Source organism: Buteo buteo, chromosome 2 (genome assembly GCF_964188355.1).
Source record: "Buteo buteo chromosome 2, bButBut1.hap1.1, whole genome shotgun sequence".
Taxonomy (NCBI): Eukaryota; Metazoa; Chordata; class Aves; order Accipitriformes; family Accipitridae; genus Buteo; species Buteo buteo.
In genome coordinates this window covers 4,156,165-4,180,180 of record NC_134172.1, presented here as the reverse complement: position 1 = coordinate 4,180,180, position 24,016 = coordinate 4,156,165, and the positions used below count along the sequence as shown (strand labels likewise).

Here is a 24,016-nt window from a genome sequence, read left to right as displayed (position 1 = left end):
GCAATCCAATGGGGCAAGACAAATAACCGAGAGCAGAGGTGCTATAAAAAAAGTGGGGTCTGTTGATAACCCATCTATCTAACCTAGGCAGCAACTGAAATGCCTGTCTGTTGGAAATTTAAAGGGGAAAAAAAGGGTTTTCAAAATTCTAGTAAAAACTCTAAAATATGTAAGATGTTGAGGCAAACACGTCTGATTTTTTTTTTTTTTAATTCAGGTCTGCCAACTCGTTTTGGCTTCAGTGCTAACGTTACATTACTCAACAGTGCAGCATGTCTGTGATATCGTTAATGTCTTTTGAGAAAGCAGAAATAAAAGGACAAAATCAGAACAACATATTATAACTCTGTAGGAAGGACATGCAATTTTTTTTCTCCAAGAAAGTTTTTATTCTATCCAGAAAATCTTCAGAAGTGCTGAATTCTAACAAAATCCTATGTTTTCTCCCTGAAGTTAGCTCCATTGGTGGTTATACCTTCATTCCTAGCTTGGATAGCTGGGAGCGTACCACCTTGCACCACCCTTCCATGGAGAGCATCTCCTGACAGCACTGTCCCTCCTCAGCCTCCAGGAGTGTTTTGTGCCTTCTCCCTTTTTAAAGAGAAAAACTGCTTCTGGGGAAGGGATTTGGCTCCTGATCCCTCCATTGTCATCAGTGTCCCCTTCTTCCTGAGCACATCCCCTGCACAATCATTTCACTTCAAGGGGAAGAAAAAGCTGGTGACAGAAGTTTGGGGGAAGCAGAGAAGGAAGGGGAGCATGTCTCACATATTCAGACCAGCTGTTTTAATGCAACAGGGAGAGATAAGAGCAAGGAAGAGAGATATTTAATTAGGCATTTCTGCCTTTTTCATCTAAAAAAAAGCGCTGTTCTGTAGTAACTCTGATTTGTCCAGTTCTTGCACTGATCTGCTGTTCTTTCTGTACCAATTTCTGGAAAATTACAGACACCGCCAGTGCTCAATTTCAGGGACTGGGAGAGCTGAAAGCGACCTCTTTAAAGAAAATATTTCTGTGCTTTTCCTCCCAAAAGGTGCCTGCACCAAGGTGATAGGCTCCACGGGCCTTTGCTCAGCTGCTCTGCCCCGGTTCCTCTGCTCCATCCAGCAGATACCACTCGTGCTTGTCCTACCAGCTGCTTTTCTCTTTTCCCCAGGTTGCAGAAGGCAATGGGACAACATCACGTGCTGGCCTGAAGCGGAGGTGGGAGAAGTTGTGGTACGGCCGTGCCCGAAGTACTTCAGATTCCTCACCACCTTTCTCGGTAAGCGAAACCAGACGGCTCATCTCACTGAAATGGTTTTACGGCTTCACTGCCTGTGGGGTTTCACATCGTGTCACAGGGGAAGGTTCTTGGTATGATCAGAGGGAGAAACAAGCTCTTTACACAAGCTAAAGGAGGTTTCCGAGCCATACATGGATGCCCAAACCGTTAGAGCATCCTCCCTATCCTTTTTGCAGCACCATGTACTACTCTGGATCATAGGGATGCAAACATGGTGAAATCCAATAATGTGGATGTTGTGCAGTGAAAAATGAATCACCTTGTGTAATAGCATGTTTCCTGTACAAAATGAACAGTTTAGCACTATAATTAATTAAGTCTCTGACATAAAATAAACAAGCTGAAACTGTGCATAATAAAGTATTTTTCTGCTGAAATGGCAAATTTGGCCATGGGCCAAGAAATTAACCTGACAAATAACGGGCAGGGAGGGTTAATGGAGAAAGTAGCTTAACTCACTCTTCAGGGTGCTCTGGGAAGCTTTTATTTAAAACTCAGATCTCAAGGGCCATGCAACAACAAGAGGACTCTGTCTCCGGGTAGTTTATAGTCATTATTTACCAGTTTTATTATAGTAGCCCTGCAGACCTCCACAGAGAATTATGCTCTTTTGCACTGGAGATTATGCACCAAGCTGATAAGTGTCCACTTTTACAGCCTTACAGTCCAAACACCTATGATAGATTTTGAATGAGAGTAACGACACAATACCATCCCTGTTTAACAGGCCAGGGCACAACACTGATTAACCAGCACACGCTGATTACATGACTTGGCCCAGGCCACACCAAAAATCTTTGCAGAAATTCAAAATCCCCAGAGTCCTGTCCTAGTGCTGTAAACTCCCTGTTTCCAGAACTCCCCAGTAGTTCATCATTGCTGTGTCAACACCCAGGGGAAGCAGACAGAAGCTGCTATAATTTAACATTTTGCAGGACAAGACCCCTGCACACTGGTTCAGCCATGTGGAATAATTGCCTGCTGTTGATGCTTTGTGCCCTATCCTCTCCTGAGCACAGCGTTCGCTCACTGGCTTTTAGAGACCCAGCAGAGTTAGTGAAATGGGAAGAAGTTTTTCTACTACTTCATCCCACCAGGGCAGAGCAATGAGGAAAGTATTATACATGTTTGATCATATATATGTCATTGTGGCTGTGTTGAACTTAAGCTAATGAAAATGGGATGCCTTTAATTGTGCGGTAGGATGGGCTTGTGGGACTCAGTAAACTCGCCCATTGAGGGCAACTACTGCTCTCCAAAGTGTCCTAGGACATCCCGGTCTCCAGGTTCCCCTGGAGAATGGTGCAGTTCTCCAATAGTTCATGTGTCATTGGAACTCTCAGGTACTTAAGGGTATCTCAAAAAACCTATGCTTAGGCGAGTAAATGGTTCCTATTCTGGAAGAAGTCCAGACTTCACCAAGAGCAAACGGCGTCACTTGGGCTCTCTGTGTGCTTATCTCAATGTGCCCAGCCAAGAAAGAGCCTTAAACACAAGCCAACCCGTGACCCTTCCCAGCATACCCATGTTGTAGCGTGGCTGCTGGCATTTGTGCTGTTCCGTGAGCAGTGAGCTCAGCAAATGTCATCTAGCCTTGCAGGCTGGCAACGTCAGCAGCCTTCTAGGGGGATTTCACATTGCTTTGGATGAGTTCCCTCGAGTTAAGTGTAGTTTTTTGCTTCTGACTGTCATCCAAGGATTCCAGTCACTGAAAAGCTGGCTGGTTTGGTCAGTGATGGCTAGGGCATGATTCATCTCATCATAAATTAGCCACTTAAGGAGATCAGATGAACAGCACCATGAAAATACTTATTTTTCCTCACTTAGTATGGTAAAGCACAGAGTGACTTGCTTTGCTGGAGAAAGCGGATTCAGAGCTCTTTATTTCTGCTGTTTCTAATGCAGGTGTGTCTGTAAGAGATAGGTGTCTGGGATCCCATTAATGTCAACAGTAGTCTAGTCAGTGCAGCCAACAGACAACTATATGTACGAACCTGAACAGCTCTTTAGATGTCATTTGCTGCATTAATAAATTTTCTGTTGAGTGTAGTAGAAATGCCAGCTCTAAACTCGCAGGTAAGTTTGCATGAGGGCTCCATTCAGTTTCCTAAAGATAAGCACCTGGTGCCATCTGAGATACTCTGGGGGATCTAAGAAATCCATAAGGATTCCTCAACCGGTGCTAAGATACCTGTATTTAGGAAAATAATTTGTAACCTGGAATGGCATTTAGAGTTTTCCATATGTAAACCTATCTCTGAGCTCGTTTTACAGTAAGTGATGAGAAATAGGCTCCTTAGAGGTGCAATTCAGCTGACTTTCAGATTTCAACTTCAGGATGAATTGACTTAACATTGATAAACCACATATTTCTCTTCATTTATAATCAGTTGAGTGGCTCTGGCAGATGTGAATGTCTTACGATATGAGTGAATCCCACCTTTGCAGAGCATACATGCTAGCATCTTCTTCTGTAAACAGAGAAACTGATGCCGTTTCCAAAGCAGAAACAAAAGCTTTGATTTTCTCTGAGCTACGCACTTTGTACAATCATATACAAATGTGGAAAGCAGATATGGTCTTAAATAAAGGGAGGGTAAGATTGCCACTTGTGTTGCAGGATTTGTTGCAAAACTAATGCTATTAAAGTTTGTGAAGCAGTTCTTCCTGTGTAGTAGTAAGTATCATTGAATAGCTTTCAAGGAAATCAATCATCTGGTTAATGTTTATGTCTTACTCTTTGATCCCTTTGCAGGAACATGAAAGCTTATACCAAGTTGTGAGCAAGAGAAAATCTTTTTTATACTTATAGCAGGAAAAGGGTGAAATACTGGGAAAAAAAGAGTTAATGTGATTTTCCTGCCTAACGGAGAATATGCTCTTCAAATGACTAATATCCTGTCTCATGGTAAACAAAAGATAAAATATCTTGTGGCATTTAGAAACCTTAAAATGCCTAGCATAGTCCTGATGTCATTTGACATTAAATTTTTATGCCATTCAGAAATCCAGAAGATTTTCATTATTTCCTGACATTCATCAGTACCATGTGAAGAAGATGATAGATTAAAATATTTTTGACACCTTTTGTTATTAATGTCCATTACTTGCTATCCCTTGACCAGAGCATTCCAGCTTTCTTTCAATACATGGAAGATAACATTTGTAATAGAGATTTGTTTCCCACAGTTGCTCCAAAAGCAAATTGTCCATTGTGCACATGTTAAACAGTAAAAATTAGCACTGACAGTTTTTAAGCTTCAACTATGAGATTAATTGACTTAAGGGGGTGGGGATGGGAATAACCAAGCTCTGGAATCCCACTCAACAAGGTGAGCTCCTTCTGAGTTTCAGGCTTGCCAAACTCCTTTTTTATTCTGATGCTCTAAATTTACTTCTGCTCTCCTTTCCCCTCCCTCATGAATACGTTTTACTTCTCTTTCCTGCTCCACTTCCCTCCCTTGTGCTTAGCGGGCCTACTGACTGCGAGGACTGCAATTTATCATTAATTCTGGGATATTCCTATTTTCAAGCCACCTAGAACAGAGCTATCCGGATCCTGCCTCTCCGCAGGCGGGTAGTGCAGCTTCTGGAGTCACCCAGGCACAGTAGCTTCCCTGCGTGGAGCTAAGCTCACCAACACATGCATGCGTTTGTGTAGTTCAACTCAAAATCCTTCAATATTGGTCAAATGCATTGGAACAATACCAGCATTGTTATCAGATATCAGCCGTATCTTCCCACCTCTGAGAAGGTGAGAGTCCCCATTGCAAGAGTGAAATCAAGGAGGTAAAAGAGTAGTTTAAGCCAATATTCAACAAAAGTAGGATGTGCAAACTGCCATGAATAGACTCACAGTAGAAACTGGAGGAAGGTTCTGGTGGGAAGTAAAGGCCAACTTGGGAGATAGCTTTGATGAGCTTTTAAAGTGATTAGATGATGTTAAGGATCCAAAAGTCTACTGGGCTGCTTCTGCGTGTTCTTCTGACAGACCTGTGGCATTTCATATGCCATGAGCCAAAGATACAGAGAGGGAAAGGGACAGGACCGTGTCGCTCACTGACTGCCAGGAGGGTGAGGGACTCAGTTCTGCACCGGTTCACTGAATACTCAGATATAATTTGTGCATTATGAGCTACAAACGCAAGCCAAGACTTTAAATATCAGTGTCAAGTGAATCTGGAGTTGTCTCAGCAAAATTGTGCCCCATCCTTTGATTGTCATTGCTAAGAATGCTGTCCGTCTGGCTCAGGATATTTCCTGGCTTCAACCTGCTGCTCTTTGTCCTTTTTAGCAGTCCCAAATCCTACATGCTGAGAAGCAAATCCTCCAAGTCGTATCTGGCTTTGGATATCCATGGAAGCAATGCTTTTACTGGCTACCTGGAGTCTTAGAAGGAGCACGAAGCTGTCGGTGCTTATTATTGACAGCTTTTACATGCACTCAGTTTGTTAACCTGATTTCCATGGTGCTCATTCAGAAGTTTTTGTGCAGTTCTTCAGACAAGAATTAGTGTGGGGTGGGAGTCATGTAACCAGACTCCTGTGGCTAACACCAGCTACAAAAATCAGCAGTTGTGTTGTGTGTCCCCTCTAAGGTACATACTCATGCAGAGCAACACTGAGTGTTCAGGTGTGCAAGCTTTTCTCTTAAGTAGGAATTTTGAAATGACAGGGATATTTATCAGCATTGATTCATGAAAACAGCAAGCTTTTCTTCTTCTACAAGGCGGTTGGGAAAAGTTCTAGGCTGCATGAGAAAGATGATTCAATCCAGTCAAGGGATTTATAAAGTCCTTAATTTAAACAAGATCATATGTTAATCAAGTTGGGTTTTCTACTGATTTCAGCCTTGCTCCTTTCTGTCTACATGGTGCAGGTCATCAGGGTCGGTATCATCTAATGTTAGCTGTGTGAAAGCTCAACATTAAATCTAGCCAGATATATGGGTTTTCTCCTGCAGTAAACAGAGAGGCACATCACACATGTCCTGGAGGTGTTTCTCCGGGGTTTGAACCATCCTGTGATTTCCCCACTGTTCATGGAGGGAAGTCTATGGAGTAATTTAGAACAGACACTCAGGATCTCAGCTCTAGGTGGACCAAATCTGCTCATCCGCAGACACATAGATAACATTTTCAGATGTATCTAAATCACTTATGTGTTTAGTAACATTGCAAGTTGTATGCAAATATTGTCTTATATCTAAAGAACTTGGAGACAAATTCTTCACTGGGTTTACAGCCTTTTAAACCTGGAGTAACTGAAGTTTATACGAGCATTAGCATTCAGAATCTGACCTAAAGTAATTAAACAAGCCCTTTTCTGCATAAGCGGAGCCTCAAGACTTACCTGAGAAATCATGGATCTTATGTTGTTGTGGATATTTTAAATCATAATCCATGATGAAGATTACATTTATTTATTTTTTATTTGTTTATTTATTTGATGTCCTGTTATCATTTTAAACTTGCACATTCATACTCTTCTGTCAGATAGCTTTTTCATTTGAATTTTAGAGGTATCTTTTTCTCTGTGGTACATTTCAATTCAATAAATATAAATCAAGAGCTTTTTTGCTGTCTTTTGTCATTCTCTTTTTTAATATTGTGCCCAAATTTAATTTAACTACCATTTGATCCTACGTACATCTCAGTTGTTGTGAGCGCTTACACACTAAACATGGTTCATAGCATTCCTGGCCTCTGATTGATGGCCTTTTGGCAAATTTAGTATGATGGACAGCAAAGGTCTAATTCTGTCATCTCATTTTTTTTCCTGATTCATCTGTAGAGAGATTTGGAAATGACACCCTCTCTCCATGCCTTCACTTTGAAAGACATTGACTAATCCTTTGTAGCATTATCCAACTTCGCTAGGACAGAGGCAATCAAGTCAAATTCATTGGATGTGTGTCATTTACTGTTAACATCCAGGTCCTAATGGTTCAGGCTAAAGCAATACCCAACTCTCACCGCTCCCCACCCCTTCCAGTTCTGGCACGTACACACAGCTCTACACAACTGACCGGAGCAAATGGAAGAGCTCCCCACAAAATAACATGAGAATGAGCCCCTCATTCAAGCAAGTGGTTATATAGATTACTGCAGGCAGCTCCACTGATGCCACCTGCAAACTTGAAGAGCCCTCCAAAAACACTTGAGTCCCTGTTGGCTCAGAGTGAGTCTTGGAGCAGAGTATAGCCAAGTCCCAGAATAGTCAAATGAAATTTGTAAGTAAGACATGGATAGGGACTCCTGGGAGCTGGTATTCTGCTGCCTTTCTTTTTGTGTAGTTAAACATATGGATAAGACTCCTTCCACTGAACCACAGGCACCTAACATGAAGCATCTAATCTAAACTCCTTGTCTAATTTCTCCCTCCAGCACTTTCAGGACGTGGGTTATCCCATGACATTTCTTAGGAAGGGATGAGATGACCTTTGGATCAGGGAACCTGATAGTCTGCTTTAGACTAGATTCCCTACATTTCCATGGCAAAAGTTAGATGAGATGAATCCCAACCTTTTGCTCATGCAAAAGAGATCTATAATGAGTAGGTGAAAACAAACAAAAATGAAGAATCGCATTTATTCCACCCCTTCCAAAAATGATTCTCATTTACTTCAAAAACATCTTAATCTCTCTCTCTTGAGCCAGCATTCTTTTCCTCATTTTTTTTTTCTCCTTTATTCTATATTGCTTTTGAAACTGGAATGAAAACTGAATAAAATGAGGAAAAGGATGAGCAGATAGCAGCAGATAAGCAGAAGACATTATCACTACCATCGAGAACCCCAAAATCAACCAGACCCACTATATATTTACTACAATGCTCATTTAAAAGGAAGCAAGCAGTTGAGAGCCTCTGTTACGGAGGTTTGTTCACTGAGAGCCCTCGATCTGCTCAGGTGCTCTGCTGTCCAAATCTGCCTTCATATCACAAAGGCAGAATTGCCAGGAAACCTCCTCATTTTCATGGAATTGTGCCAATTATTTGCACAGCCCACCCTGAAGTCACAGCAAAGGGGACAAGTCAGCCAACGCTCCTGCTCACTGTGCCCATCAGGGCAGCCTCCAGCCCTCTTTGATGTTCATTTTTCTCATCTCTCATGGACAACAGAAGGTCCAAGGCAGAAGTCAGTCCTGAATGACCCCATTTCCACAGATCAGTGTTGATTTTACATTTGCGTTTAAGAGTGCATGGGTGTAAATAGAGAGGCAGGTGGCTTTCCCGATATACGGCGTATTTAAAGCTTGGTTTTGCTTTAGACCTTTGAGATTTATTTGCAACTGAGGTGTCACAATGCATGTGCCCCAGTCCTCTGAAGGACTGGTGCTGAGAAGGTTTTGTGAGCAGTAGCTGAACCTCTCGACCACCCTACAGAGAACCCCAGGTCATGTATGTCCAGTGATACCAGTGCACACTGTGTTGAGGTCCTTAGGTTGAAAGACCATTACCAGTCCGTGGCTTGTAGGGTTGCTATAGCTCTACTTACCCAGAAATGTGCATCTGTTCCTTGTAAATATTTCCTGGTATACTATGATTGCAATATCAAGACATCCAATGAGAAATTTGTCCTAGAGTTTGGCAGTTCTGCTTTTAGTATGAGAAAACAAAAAGTACCTAATTAAGGGGAACAGGCGATGTTAAGAAGGGAGGAATTATCTGTATTTATTAAGGATTGAGATCTCCAGGCTTAGAAATGTAATGTACAGGAAGGGGAAAGGAGGTTTTCCCAAAATCCAGGGTGCAGTAAGCTTCAGAGCACTGGAGATGTGGCAGTGATAACTGCAGGCCAAGTGATGTGAAAAAAGACCAAATGAAGGAACTGAAGGCTGTGTCTGTTGTGTGACATGCTGACACTGTGCCACAGGTTGTACTATGGCACTATATTATGGAATACTGAAAATATGAAATAGTGTGAAACACTAAGCAGAAATTGTACTGAAAGAATGATCTTGTGATATCATGACTGAGGCAGATAAAGCAAGTTTGGAAAATATCTTGTCACGACTTACCCCACGAGTTTCTCCCAGATGTAACCACTTCAGCACCCAGTTTAGTGCAAGCTATAGCTCTCTGAAAGTCTCAGGTGTTTCCCAGTAACAGTAGGACAGATCAATAATAAAAATGGAACTAGAGATGTTCCAGTGGGCTCAGCAGCATCTCAAGAAGAGTAAATGATAAGAACTGCTATTGCTTTAATAGCTTCTGCTTGAAAAAATCAATTTCTGAACATGGAATATGATGACAGAGAAGCAGGACAGATTGCTACTCAGAGCAGACCTTCCCCTCTCCTTCAGAAGCTATTACAGAAAAGGGCAAGAGGAGCAAGAGGGAGACAAAAGCAAACACCCCTTAGCAATGACTGACCTTACATCTCTTTGTATGAATTCAGGCTCCCATTAAAAGCCAATAAGAGATTCTCTTCCACTAAGATCAAAGAGCTAAAACCTCACCTATGACAGAAACTTTCAGACATGTTTCTGAGTCTGAAGTGTGTATTTGAAACAGATGAGAGGCAAAAAGAAATTAAGAAAGAAAAAAAAAACCTTAAGAGCTAGACATAGGCAACAAATTGCTTGGCATACAGTTATCTCTCTGCATTTATTCAGTTCTCTTGTTCAGTGTTTAACTCCTACCCAGATCAAACACCTTTTATAAAGAAAATGTTCTGGTTTTATCTTGGTTCCACTAACTCCTCACTTCCCTTCCAATATGTCATGAATAAATCATGTCATTCCTCTACCAGGCCCTTTACTGGTTGGTATAACCCAATCTGCAAAGTCATCTTGATTCATATCTCTTCCACATCATTCCCAAATACATTTATAAATCAGGAAATTGAATTAGAAGTTTTGCATGTGTTTGCTCCTGTTCCAGAAAGTTTGTCCCAGTTAATAAACTGTGTGTGCAGTGTTTTGCTGTAGAACAACGTCTCTGCGTTTTTCCCAAGCAACATTGATGAAAATTATTCACTGCAGAGCAGAGTTAGACCCCTCATATAGGGCTCTGAGGATCCTGGAGGCAGAGGAAGAAGACTTGGAGTCAACCCTGTGGGCTGTTTGTGCTGGCAGCGGAGGGACCAAGATCAAGGCCAGAAAAACTAATGAAAGCTGCAGCTGAGCAGGTCCATCAAGTGATAGCGGGAGGTTCACGTCCAAAGGAGAATAGGGCCACTGTCATTGGAACAGTGTGTGAATAAAGGTATGGACAGGCACTGTACAAGTGTACAAGATTAATGCTCTTCCATCTAGAAACATGTGGATTGAAAGGGCTTAAGTCAGAGATAAATACAGGCGTGAACGTTGTGGAGAAAGCAGTTGGGGAATAATTGTTTTGTGGTGTATGAGAGAAGGGGTACTAAACGAAATTGTCCATCAGCAGGTCTAAAATAACCATATGGAGGTATGTTTTCACACAACATATAAAGAAATAGTAGGGCTGATAGACCTGGAAGGTACAAATGAAAGCCAGAAGTATAAAGAGCTATCAGAATTATTAGAAAGAGGTAAGAAAAATTCAGGGTATACAAATAAGATAAATTCAGAGATTAGGTGTGTGCAACAGTAGCTCATAGGCAACCTCCGTTTGAGGGAGACGAGAAGATATTTCCACCATCACCAGGATATGCAAGATGGAAAACCATAAAGTAATTTAGCTGCTTAACCTGCTCTGCTTCCTAGGAAGTTCAACAGTTCTTCACCCGATTGGGGAAAAAAAAAAGGCAGGGAGTAAAGACAAAAAAGTCCTCCTTGTCTCCTGATCAGTATCAGTACTGTCAATTCAGTGTTATTTGTCAATCCAACTAAAAAAGATAAGAGTGGTGTGGGATAGGTAAAGGAGAGCAGAATGCTTCTTTCCTCAGAAGAAATTGAATTAAAACAACTAGTAAAATCTGAACATCCAAAAACTGAGTAAAAACCAGGAATACTTGGACATTTCCATCATGAGTTTACAGGTGTTCGTTTGTTTTTTTTTATTTTACTGGGGGTTTTTAATGCTAAAAAGAAACATGTGGGGGTTTTTAACCAAAACTCTCAGAATTTAGCCAGTCCTGCTTGTTGTCATTGAGAGGAATTTCCTTCCCTCTGTCTTTGTTACCCAGAGCAGAGAGCTTCTGAATCCCCCTGCAAGCGAGAAAAAGCCGCTTAGGATAGGTGCGAGCCACATACCAGATTTTGTACAACCACACGAGCTAATCAGAAGGAAAGATGGGATCATTCAGATAATTGCTTACAACCATCAATTCCATTTCCATAATAGGCATGCCATCAAACCATCCAGATTAGGAAATTAGAGAGGGCTTTGTGAACTCTAAAGAAGCATTTGCTTAAACCAGGAGCAGCTGCTGAGCCAGATGGCGGAGTCCTGTCCTGCAGCAGACACGATACTAGAAAGATGCAAAAGCGTACAGAAGAAGTGCAATCTCTCCTCGTGCCTCGTGTACGTGATCGTTAATCACTGTGGCACACTGCAGGCAGATTTTTCAAGGAATACAGGCAGAGGTAGCGCACGAAGAAGAGCTGTATTTTATTATACATACTTATATTAATGTATACGGCAGTTTACATTGGCTTGGGTGGCCCATCCTGCCTGCTTACCTTTGCAGTTGGGTAGCGTTTCGCGTGCTGCAGGCCGGTGTTGAGCTTGGGAGAGACCCTGCCGATCTCACTGGGGCTTGACCTGAAGCCACTAACACGTTTGTAGTTCCGTGGTCAATACATCTGCGAAGAAGAGGCAGAGCTCATGTCTCGGGCCGGACTAAGAAATGTGGTGATTGGATTAAACCAATTGTGGCCCATCATGCTACGTGTGAGCCTTCAAGGCACTGTTGCAGTGAAACTTCCCGAAAACTGGTTTTTCGGGCCTGCGGCTTCACCCTTTGCCTTTCAATAGTGTTTTATGCACTGACTGTCATAAACACTGATATAAATGAACCAAAGGTCTAGCCTCATATTTACACTTGTAATTCTGTTCTGTAAGCAGTGGCTTTTATACCACAGCATACTTTTGGAAAGCTGACTGCTTAGTTTCACATCCTGGTTCTCCAGCAGTAGCTATAGTTTCTTTAGCTTGTGTAAGGATTAGCTCTGCACATTATATTTGCCACATCTAGAGAACTAACTTCTTTTTTTTTTCTTTCATTTCTGCACTGTTATTTCGCTCCCTTTGTACATCCATCCCCCCTTAGCTGGCAGGGAGCCTTATGAAAAGGTCTTCACCTTGTTTCCTTTAAAACCTCATCTTTAAACTCCTTTGTCCTGATATCTGCAAAGAGAGGAGACAGCAGTGAAAGAGCTGGGGTGCTGAGATCCCAAAAATTGTCTCCCTGTGATGCTTTGCCCAGGACTCAGATATACAATCGAGTTATTGCACCTTAGCAATTACTGTGCGTCTGCCAAGCCAGGATAGCTCCCAACATGCATGATTTACACTTTTGGCAGCCGTGGAGAGATTTCACTTAATTTACACTACAATGAAAACAGTTTAGCCTAGTTGCCTTACTTCCTCTTGCCACACACAGAGTTACTGGGGATGAGCTGGGGAGCGGTGTGTCACTGCAGCATCTCATAACCAATATCCCATCCTCGTGGGACCATACGCCTGGTGCTTCTGCAGAGATTGTGCAACCCTGAAATGGGAACCCGGGATTTTGTTCTGTGCTCCTGATAGCACCCAGAAGAGGACTTCTGTTACACTCAAGGCTCCCATTCATAAATGCATTTCTGAAGTAATGAGACCCCCTTCAACCTTCTCATCGCCTTTGCATTTTCTAACCATGGCCAAACTGAAACACAGGAGGCTCCATCTGAACATAAGGAAACTTTTTTACTGTGAGGGTGACCAAGCACTGGAGCAGGTTGCCCAGAAAGGCTGTGCAGTCTCCATCCTTGGAGGTTTCCAAGGATATCCAAAAGGCATCCGGACATGCCCCTGAGCAACCAGGTGTAGGTGGTCCTGCTTGAGCAGGGGGTTTGGATCGGATGACCTCCAGAGGTGCCTTTCCACCTCAATCAGTCTGAGATTCAGTGAAAGCAGAAAGCTAAGGTCTGGTAAGACGTGTTATGAGGTTATTGTTACTGTAAATAAGAGTTAGTTGTGCCTTTTTCAAATGAAACTTTTCATTTATATTTTTTTAATGGAAAACCTCATCTCATCGAAATGGATGTGGCTTTTAGGAGTAGATGCACTGGTTTGACCGTTGTAAAATTTCTGATGAAAATGAAATACAAACCCCACAAAAGGCAGATTATTTCATGGCTGTTAACTAATACTACGCTATCGAGGGGACACTGTTCACACCAGGGACTTGAACCTCCTTTTTCCACAACGTAGAGGAGAGCCTGGAGCACAAACCTACTGGCAGTAGGATGCTTTCCAGTGAATCTCTTCCACTGTGCATTGCTAATTACTTGTTACCGAGTTATAAAGCCCTGGTCTCCTTTCTCATTAATTCTCCAGGAATACAGTTTAAAAATATTTAGCTTCAGTCTGATAGGAAATGGGAAAGTTTTGGAAACCTTGTGAACATTCAAAGGGTGGAGATACCATTTCCAAGTCCAGAGGCTCTGTCTTTTCTGATACTGCCACTCAGGTTTTGCAGCTTCAATGTAATTCTTTAGTCCACCATTCTAGGGAGAATGTGTGTTACACAAAGTAGTGAGAAACACAAGTTAATGGGAAATAGTTCTGGAAAACAGCTTATAAAACATCTGGTGCTTTGAACACTTTGCCTTCCCATTGGCAGAAGATCGGACTTTATTACCAAAGTCCTACTGTTGGTGGGGAAACCGAGACCCAGGGAAATCACAAGAACTGGCTGCAGTTTCACTGGACCTTTGTGGCAGAGCTTGTAACATAAAAATCTCAGTTTAATACTTCAGTTTAAAGTTTGCTGCCTGTAAACCTCAGAGTAAGAACTAAGCTTGTGAGGCACTTTTCCAAGTTTTATGTTCATTTTCAGTATAGAGAGTAATCTGGTACGTAGCACTAATTAGAAAAGTTGTTTGCTCTGAGCGGAGATATCATCCATCACTTGAGCCAAAATTGTCGTGTGGTAAAATCTGTACCTTCTTTGTACTTTTTACACCTCCCAGACATCTAGTACAGAACATGAGTTATTAGGAAGGTTTGTTGTATCATACCATGTGTGTGAATTTGTGCATCAAAAAGTGACATGAGCAGAAAAGTGTGGTAGAAGAACTTCTCTGCAAAATGAGTTTCCCTAAAATCAGGGACATTTTTATTATTATTTTTAAATACCAGCAATGCTGTATCATTGTGCTTCCTTCTACCTTAGTTTCCACATCTGCTAAAGCATTAAGACAACTTTTGAAAGCGTTCTTGAGAGCAGTGAGAAGAATTACAAAAGAATTGAACAATTGTAAGGAAATGCACTTAAAAAGAAGAAATAAGAGAAACATGAGAAACATGAGAAAATTAAGCTAAAAGAAGCACCCTTTATATTACCCTGAGAGTAAGAAGCAAAGAATCAAAACCACAGTGAAAACTAAAGGCATCCCCAAACAGAGAGGAGGAGTTTTGAGCAGGAAATAGGAAGCAGAAAAGTTCATATAATGGGATCCATTGTAATGAAGAAGAAATAACAGAAATTACGTAACACCTCAAAAAAAAAAAAAAAAAAAAAAAAGAAAGAAAGTACTGAACACTCATGTCCTTGATTTGTTTGCACAAGATCTCTTATGATCCCGATATGAACCGTGGTAAAAAGAAATGCAAACAATGACGGGGCAGAAAAAACCTGGGGAACAGCAACCCACCAAACTGGGCTAAAGTTAACTTCTTTTGGAGCAGCTGTTAAAGTGAACAAAGGCACCAGAGTTTAGATCTGTTGTAAAGACAAATTACAGGGGCAAGTTTCAGTGTCAAAATCCACCTGTCACAGGGATTCAAGAAATGAGTTAAGCCGGGGCATAGGCTGCTGCTGATTTCAGTGCAAGACAGGTCTATGGTTAGGAAGCTGTTCAGCTGACTCAATTGTCAGAAATTCCTGGAGGTGACGATTGAATATTTTCATGACTCATAGCTGCATAATTGATTTGCTCCTGTTTGCAGACGTTTTATTATCCCTCTGTGCAAAGAACCCCATTGCTGGAAATGTTTGCAAAGCTCGAGTTTCACTGATGTAGTTCTTCATCTAAGAAGCAAGTTTTGACTACTGTTTGGTCATTCTGGTTTATTGTACCAGCTTTCCAGCCAGGGATGGCAGGCAGTTTTGTGTGATAAATGACACCGAAGGAATGTCATAGTGATGTGATTCACATGAGATGGACAGGGTAGGGACCAGTGGTCAGAGTGGGTGCTGAGGGAATTCCAATGTACTGCTGGAGTTATTGCTTCTTTGTTATTTCTGTCTGACAAACATCTGTCTTGGCCTTTTAGACTATGAATGTTTTAGGGTAAGGCCTATCCTAATCAGATTGTTGGTGTCTCCTTCTTTTGCTTGATTAATGTCTGTACAGCCCCTAGCCAACACGGGTTTGAGGTCCAGCTGGGACTGGAAGCAGAGATGTCTTACAAAATGAGAAATGCTTTTGCACTGGACGGGCCCCTTACAACCCTGGATGGACCAGGAAGCGCAGAGTACCAGAGAGGCATGTGAACTTCACAGTTCTGTCAGTTTTAGCCAAAAGAGAGAAACATTCTTATGTTAATTAAGGCGCTTTTTAGCTGGTTGGAGGCCCTAGGCACTCAACTTGCTTAAGAGTCCAGGAAATCTTCCTGCCTTTGAGTATACGTGTTAAAACAGGCAATACAGGTTGTCAGTATCTGGTTTTTCTCCCCTCATAGCCAAATTTTGAAGTGTTTGGTTCTCAAATAAGAGTGCAGTAGATTTTCCAGGAATCACATTTGATCGGGGCTCATCTTGTAGGCAAGGTCTGGGGTTTGAGGACCGCATTCAGTTCCCAGACCTCAGACCTTACCTGCGTAATGTGAAATGAGCACTTCATCTATCCTCGTCTTGGCTTCTCGCAAGCAAAGTGAAAGACGTAAATACTTCGCTGCTCTGTTTAGATGAAAAATTTTCCAGGAACAAAGGCAATATGACAATAACACACTCAAACAATATTGGTGCAGGGCCAACAACCAAAGGTCTGGGTACAACTGGCATTATGGTATCATTAGAAGAGATGCTTTGTGGGCACCTCAGTATTAAAATGTACTTGTTTTTGAGGTCTGAACTTTATGACCCAATGGGTCCCTCCCATTTGTGTGTTCTCTGTAATATGAACACTTTGTAACAGAGAAAAAGTATGAGAATTTTACTCTTCAGTGTTACAAGAAATGTGCTCTGGCATTTGAATCAACAAAAGGCAGACATCTGTTTAACAGCAAGCTGAATGTTTCTTTTTAAGTCATCCTTTTCTCTTTTCTTCCAGGGAACGTGACCAGGAATTGTACAAGCCAGGGCTGGACGGACGTGTACCCTGCACCGTATGCCATAGCTTGTGGATATGATTCCAACAGCACTCCAGGGGAAGAGGTTTGTAAACCTGGATGGATAGACGTCAAGATTTACCAGGGATCAATACCAGAATCACATGATCTTCCCGTGCCCAATTTTTTCCATTCCCACTCTGATTCCTCAAGAAGGAAGGATCCTCTTGAGGTTCCCTGGAAGCAGAGATCAAATGTCTGGTAAAAGAGATGATCATCCTTTGATTTCCAGGGGGTTGGCAGGAAATCAGCAACTGAGAACATCAGACCAGTGTCTTTGTGATGCCCAAAGATAACTTCAGGTGCTTGGTTTTCCATGTTCAACTTTGAAACAAGCCCTCCACATTTATATTTATCCTTAAGTAGACATGGTGATTCCAGTATTTCTAGGCCAACATAAGCACCAAAAGATCAAAAGGCATAAAAGGATATAACTCACTTGCCATCAGTGCTGCTCAACAGCTAAAGATCTAGAAAACTAGGGAACACAAAAAATTTTCATAGAATGCTAATGAATTTCGTAAAGAAATCCACAAACTCTCTGGGATACTGCCTGTGTGTAAATGAGTAATCACTGACCTAGGTATAATTAGCTTTATGGAGTATTGTCAGTACACAGGAAGGAGTTTGTTATTGGTTTGCTGCATGCTGAGACATGAAGGGTAAAGTCTAAAGAAGGTAACAAGTGTTGTTATGAGCAGGTTTCACCTCACCTAAGTAAAAGTTCAACATCTAATGTAAACTAGTCACATATAGCTGTCCCATAGTCAACAAGAAAAGTTTGTGCTAGAAAAGAACTGTATTTCACTGCAGCCGTATCTTTTTGTTAAACCTATGCCCATGCTTTTTTTCTGTTGTATGATGTATGTCAGCGTTTGTGAATGTTGGACATAGGAATCTCAATAATGAATAAATACATATGGTGACAGGTTTTTGTGTAAGGTCACACATTACCAAGGCCCTCAGAGACTTAACGGAGAATCTGAACAGAACTGAGCCAGCCTTAATAGTGAAAGAATACAGAAAATAGCAAAGGGAAAGTTGCACAAAGGATTTCAGGGCTCTACTAGAGAGAGCCTTAGTCTGCCTTCTAGGTCAGCTGTGACTTCAGACCCTCGAGTGGCCTATTTCTCAGATCGAGCTATGTGGCACCAGTTGCGCATCGCGAAAGCCATTATTACAGGTCTGCTCTGGGAAGGTCTTCCATTGAGAGCTCTGGTTTATGTTCCAGCTGCAAAGGGGATTTGGGAATTCCTGGGACATGCTTTGGCGACGCAATGGATTGCAGCGTTGCCAGAGTGCCTCGTTACCAAGAGAACATGTATTGTGTTCTTTTAATTCTCTCTTAATTATTTTCTCTCGATTTCCGCGGTTTTGTCATGCTGTTTAAGTCTAATTTGTGTGAAAGGTGGCTGAGGGGGGTGAACATGCAGTCCTAGCCTGTGAAGAAGAATAGATTTTTGTTGTTGTTGAATTGGCTGTCAGTTTGGGGAGGAAGAAGTAAAGGGAATAGAAAAAAAGAACAGCAGGCTGTATGGGACATGAGGTCCAGAACAGACTGATAACCTTCCACGCTTAAAACACTTCATGCACTTTTAATGCCTGCTGGTCTCAAGTCAGAAACAACAAGAAAAATATGAAAAATAAATAAGGGCATGTGTGTAAGATTTTAGTTGTGAATTCTGGCAGTCCCTAAGAAGCAGATGATGTAGGCAACAAAGTAGTGCACTTATGATCTTTGCAGTGATAATGATTCCTTCTCCAACCTGACCTTTAAAAAACACATATTAGCAAATGGGGGTGGGGTGGGGTGTTTTGCTGTCCCGTTGTCAGACATGATGCACAACTTGTCCCTTGTGTGCCTCCATCTGGTCAGAGAGGGGCCACCCCAGGCATCCCTACAGGCTCTGTCGGAAGATGGTGAAGAAAATAGACATCTCCACAGGTCAGCTCACCCCGCATTTCTCTCCAAAGGGACTTATTTGCTTTTACAGTGGGGGGAGCCCAGATGACTTTAGGCTAGGTGACATGAACCCAAAATATGTTTGGATGCGGGGCTACTGGAAGACTTGGTATCAGTATTTCTGTTCTTTTTCTCTTACAAATGTAAATGTTTCACATTCTAATCTCAGTTACCAAGGGACAAATATATGGTTACTGAAGAGAAACCAAGGAAGCTAATTTTCAGTTAATCTTAGTTTAGCATCTACCTTAACTAACTGTTCTTATAATGTTCCTGTGAAATTACGTAGAGGCTTTTAGAAGGTACAGAGAGAGTGATGAAATTGCCTAATTTCACTCTGTAAATCAGTCTAGCTAGAACGCAGGCATCCTGGAATGTATTTCCTTCACTTCTCTAAATCCCTCTTTTTCCTAATAAGAATATTTTAATAATCTGAGCTCTGAGTGAAATTCCAATTCCATTTATGATCTTGGGTCAAATTCTCTGCTTTGATATCTGTAAAATAGGAAGCGATTGTCATTAGCAAGTACAAATGAAGAGTGAGAACTCATTATGTGCTGTTTCCAGAACAGAGATGACCCCACGTGCTACATTAAAGCTGAATGCAGAGCCATCTCTCTGTACGGAAGAAGGATTGGTCATCATAAAATATAAGGGCAGGGAATTGTTTCTTGAATAACACCAAGATCTTTCTGTGCATAACTTGCTCCTGTGAATAACTCTAAGAAGCGAAAGGCCTATACCTGTATTCACACTGGAGAGTTTCCATCCACCACCCCACTACTGACATCTTCTATGATATCTCTTAATTTCCTTTCTCCCATTTCTCTGGTCTCCTAAATATAGTGTGGGACAACCTCTTCCTCAGACTCAGTCCCCTACCACGAGCTCCCTCCTTCTGCTGGCCAGGTCTTTCCTGGAACACTTCTGCTCTGGTGCCATCAAAGAAGGAAACTAGATGATGAGACAAAGATGAAATCAACATGAAGGAAGTTGACTGCTTTTATTGGGAAAGTCTCAGCTGCCTTTGGGAGTCCAAACTCAAACAAGACTGGAAACAAAGCTATATTTAGTTAGCTTTGGGTGGAATCTGCAAGACAGTGGGGTAGAAAGGTGGAACCTCCGCTGTTCCTTACTGCAGTGCAAGTCCCTCCATGCAGTGCAGATGAGCGAAGCTTAGTCATGACCATACCATACTGGGTGACTCCATCACCATAGCAGCCTCCTGGCATCATATGGGCGAGATCAGGTAAATAAATTTGCCTGAAACTCTTGCTATGAATTATGTGTTCAGAGTTAGTGACCCAAAGCTCTTAGTGAGGTGGATTCATTGAATGGGGCTGTGAAGACACCATGGTTTTGGCCATCTCTGAGATCTGTGGTCTGAGGAGCATTATAGATATGACCAGTGTAACCTTTGCACTCTCTGAAAGCTCTGTCTTGTTTTAACTCCAAGCTGGCTTGTGCAAATGCTAGAGGATTACTACTCGTCTCAGCCTCACTGGTTCTGTAAAGTACCTAGTACTTGTCAAGGACTATGAAAATAGCATATAAAAATGTCAACCCGTGCTGTTATTAAAGAGTGTTTTCCCAGACAAGGTTGGGTTTAGATTTTCTGTCTAAACTGCTCTTTGCGGTTTTGGTTGTTTGGGTTTTTTATAGAAAATGGTGACAAGGAGAGCAGAGGAGGGTCAATCAAGGGCTGGAAAAATAAGATTTTCCACAAACTGAGTTAGACTCTCATAAAAACTTGGATTTTTCATCGATAAAACAAATGTCCAAATACCAACTGATCTTTTGTCCTTTTTTTAAGCTGAAAATCAAAATATATTGATTTAGAGAGTTGCTGCAGAGCCTTAGGAGAGCTGGAGTTTTGTTGCCTTACTTCCCCATTTTATTTAGACCAGGATTCCCTGTTGGATTTAAGTCCCATGGTGCCTCATGCTCAGAGATTCCCTCTGTGTGCTGTCAAAGAGAAAAGTCATGAACTAATTTCCAACTTAACATATATTTCTGACTTAACATAGCTGTGATTTCAGTGAGAACATTTTGATTTTACTTGCTGAAACACAATGTCTGGCTTCCACAAAAGCAAACCAATTTCCAGACCAGTTCTGTGCTCAAACTTCCTTAATAAGATGAAGCTCGTCGTACTCACCACCTCAGAGACGACGTGTCAGTGTGCTGTTTAACTGAACATTAGTCATTCTTGTTCCACAAGATTATAACCATGTAGCTGTCTCTGCAAGTGTCAGATCAGACTCCTTCCTGCATGAACTTTTCCCTTGCGTAGCTGTAACCTGGTTTTGGAGTGATCCAAGCTCTACTGTAAGCGGACATGTTCTTCGTATTCACACCGGTGGTATTTGAGTCATGTACTCTACTGGATGTGATTTTAAAGGGTGAAGGAGCTGGAGGTTTTTTAAGAGAATGGAGTAGATAATTTCCTTGTCTCACCAAGAAAGTCAGTAAAAGCTCAGTGACAGTGTATTTAGGAATGCGTGTTGGCAGCTCTTCGAAAGACCTGTTTTGTTTCTTTCCTTCACATTAGCAAACGGCGTTCTATGGCACAGTCAAGACTGGCTACACCATTGGACATACCTTATCGCTCATTGCTCTCACGGCTGCTATGATCATTTTATGTCTCTTCAGGTAAGTCCATGAGCAAAAAAAGGTATAGGTAAGGGGGTGACTCAAAGGACATAGTGGCTGTTTAAGTTACAGGCTATGAGCGTTACAGGTGGATGGAAAAGGCTTCGGTCAAGTCAGAAGGGGACAGGGGAGGAAAGTTCCTCCATCTTTCAGTACCACAGTTTTCTGGTGTATGATTTGTGGCCTTTGTGTGAGAGTTATAACCCCAATCCAATTATTTAGGTGGGATTCATCTCACTAAATGTACATTGTTACGTGATGGATCTCTGTATTGGAGGCCATTGTTCCGTAATCTTGTTATAGTCCACAGAGACCTAGTCGGTATGGTATATATGGATACTATGGAGTGATGCATTTCTACTAAAGTAGGTATTCAAAATGGTACAGGTGAATCACACCCCAAAACTACCTCCCAAAGTCTATTGCAGAAGCACTTTCTGCTATAGCTCTGTGGTAAGACATAGACACCCAGAGCCATTTTAGACATGTTGGAGCCTCTGAGATGTGCACAAGCATAGCAGATACGATGCAGGACCTTCAGGAGACCCAAGCCCATATGGATTGATGGGCAGGTACTCTACAGCATATCAAATGTCATCAGATGCCTAGATTGCAGCAAATGAATTAATCCTCAGTCTCTGTTGTTTATAATAGATTCAGGCATCTAAATTTGGGTGCCTCCAATGAAGGAAGTCTGTATATAAGGTAATCTATTATAATGTTGTTTATGTATAGGGAGAACAGCAAAAAGCAGAACTCTGTGAGATGGAAGAACCTTCTAGATGTGATTTCATCTCCTCATGCCACTCTAATGGCTTCCCTGAAATGTGTGACATGGTTGTCCAATTTATGACAGTCTGGTCCAGACATCAGCCCCACGGCAAACTGTAGGAAGCAGCACACCTTCTAGGGTAATTCTCACACTCATACCAAGACTGACCTCACCCTTCAAGATCTTTGCACTTCTCAGCACACATGCTGTCTCCACTCCTCTTAGAAGGGAAGAGTGAATCAGACACTCATGCAAATTATCTCATCTCAACAAGGCACAAGGTGCCAGCCAAGCTGGTGAAACTGTCGAGATTAACACTCTTCATTTGCAGGAAACAGAGTAATTTAACTTGCCTTCACCTGCAAGTACAGTGGACTCGGCTTGGTCACATTATCTTGCCGTCGTCAGAGATTAAGAGCATAAACTCTGCCAATGCACAGTGACTCACTGAGCGGTGGTAATTTGATCATGTTGCTGAGTGTGGTCTGTTGTGGTTCTGATGATGACTGTACAAAGTACCCATTTCCAGAGTATTAGGCCTTTCACTTTAGCTGATGTAAAGTCTCACTTGAAAAAAAAAGACCCACTTGATCAGAATTCATCTTAAAATTATTAGTGGGCAAGGGACAGAAAAACCCTGATGTTATTCTCAATATCATTAATAACTAGCCATTTTAAAGTGAAAATATAGCTCATGTTGCTCCAGAAAGCCTGTAATATGTGTTAATTTTGGCAGCAGCTGCTAAGAATTTCTCTTCCTGAAGGAACACTTTTCTTTGAAAAGAATTATTTAAGTACAAACATTCTGTAGAAAACAGACCTTTATCATGAGTGCAGTTTGCTCAGTCAAAACCATTTCTTTTCCAGTGGAGAGCAGTGTGGTGGACCTGTTGTCTGTCATTCTGTATTTGGACCTTTTGTTCTGAGAATTGGAAAAGCTGTTGCTACACTGCTGCAGATGTATGGATTGCCACATGTTTTGTGGATTTAAAAAGGCTTAAGTGGATTTGCAGTGATTTACATCAGAACATAGTCTGTCTCAGGGTTTCTAATGTTTAATTGTAAGTCTGTGTTTCAGCAGAAGAAATATGTAAATAGATAAATAATGCTTTTGAGAAGACTTGCTATTAACAAATGTTGTTTCATCTCTTCCCGACAGAAAACTACACTGTACTCGAAATTACATTCATATGCACCTCTTCATGTCCTTCATAATGAGAGCTATCGCAGTCTTCATAAAAGATGTCATCCTATTTGAAAGCGGAGAATCTGAACACTGCTTCGTGAGTTCAGTAAGTAGTTGTGCACATTGAAGTTTCCACCTTATTCTGTTGCCCCTTAAACAATGCACCAAAAATTACCTTGCAAATGCATGAGACAGTACTTTGGGAAGACTACAAATTTTTTTTCTTACTTGAAAGAAGAAAAAACATGATTGCTGCATGTTAATTTGTATGGAAAAGGCATAAAATAAATTAGGAGGGTTAAAAGTTTATAGGCAGTTGGTCCCTTCTGAGGTCAAACCCCCAACTGGGTCTCTACAAGATTTTGGGGCTCCTTTCAGTCCTGTGTCCATCTCCCAGTCCCATGCTAGTTTCTTGGATATCCTGGTCAAAGGAGACTTGCAGTCCTGTGTTTAGGGATTCAATAAATCCTTTCCCTTCAGTGAGGGTGGGAGTCAGATCCAGATTCACATAACTAACTTCAGGTAAGTACCTATACATGAGCTACGCGTGTAAAGTGCAACCATTGTCAGCTGAGCTCTAATTAATATACTTACTGGAGTCTGGAGAGCTGTTCACCTCTCTTTGAAGAGGGCACCTGCATTTGGATAGTTCTCTGGGCTCCACTGATTGCAGTGACCAGATCCCTGCAGGAGT

At 41.7% G+C, this 24,016-nt stretch overlaps 1 protein-coding gene across 1 annotated transcript in view; it reads left to right on the top strand.

Annotated features, from left to right (window-relative positions):
• Positions 1–24,016, top strand: part of VIPR1 (vasoactive intestinal peptide receptor 1) — a 114,664-nt gene that overhangs the window by 58,138 nt on the left and 32,510 nt on the right. Inside the window, exons 3-6 of the mRNA XM_075044364.1 lie at positions 1,157–1,264; positions 16,692–16,795; positions 21,264–21,364; positions 23,296–23,428. Coding sequence (XP_074900465.1) covers positions 1,157–1,264; positions 16,692–16,795; positions 21,264–21,364; positions 23,296–23,428 — 446 coding nt within the window. The remainder of the gene's footprint in view (positions 1–1,156; positions 1,265–16,691; positions 16,796–21,263; positions 21,365–23,295; positions 23,429–24,016) is intronic.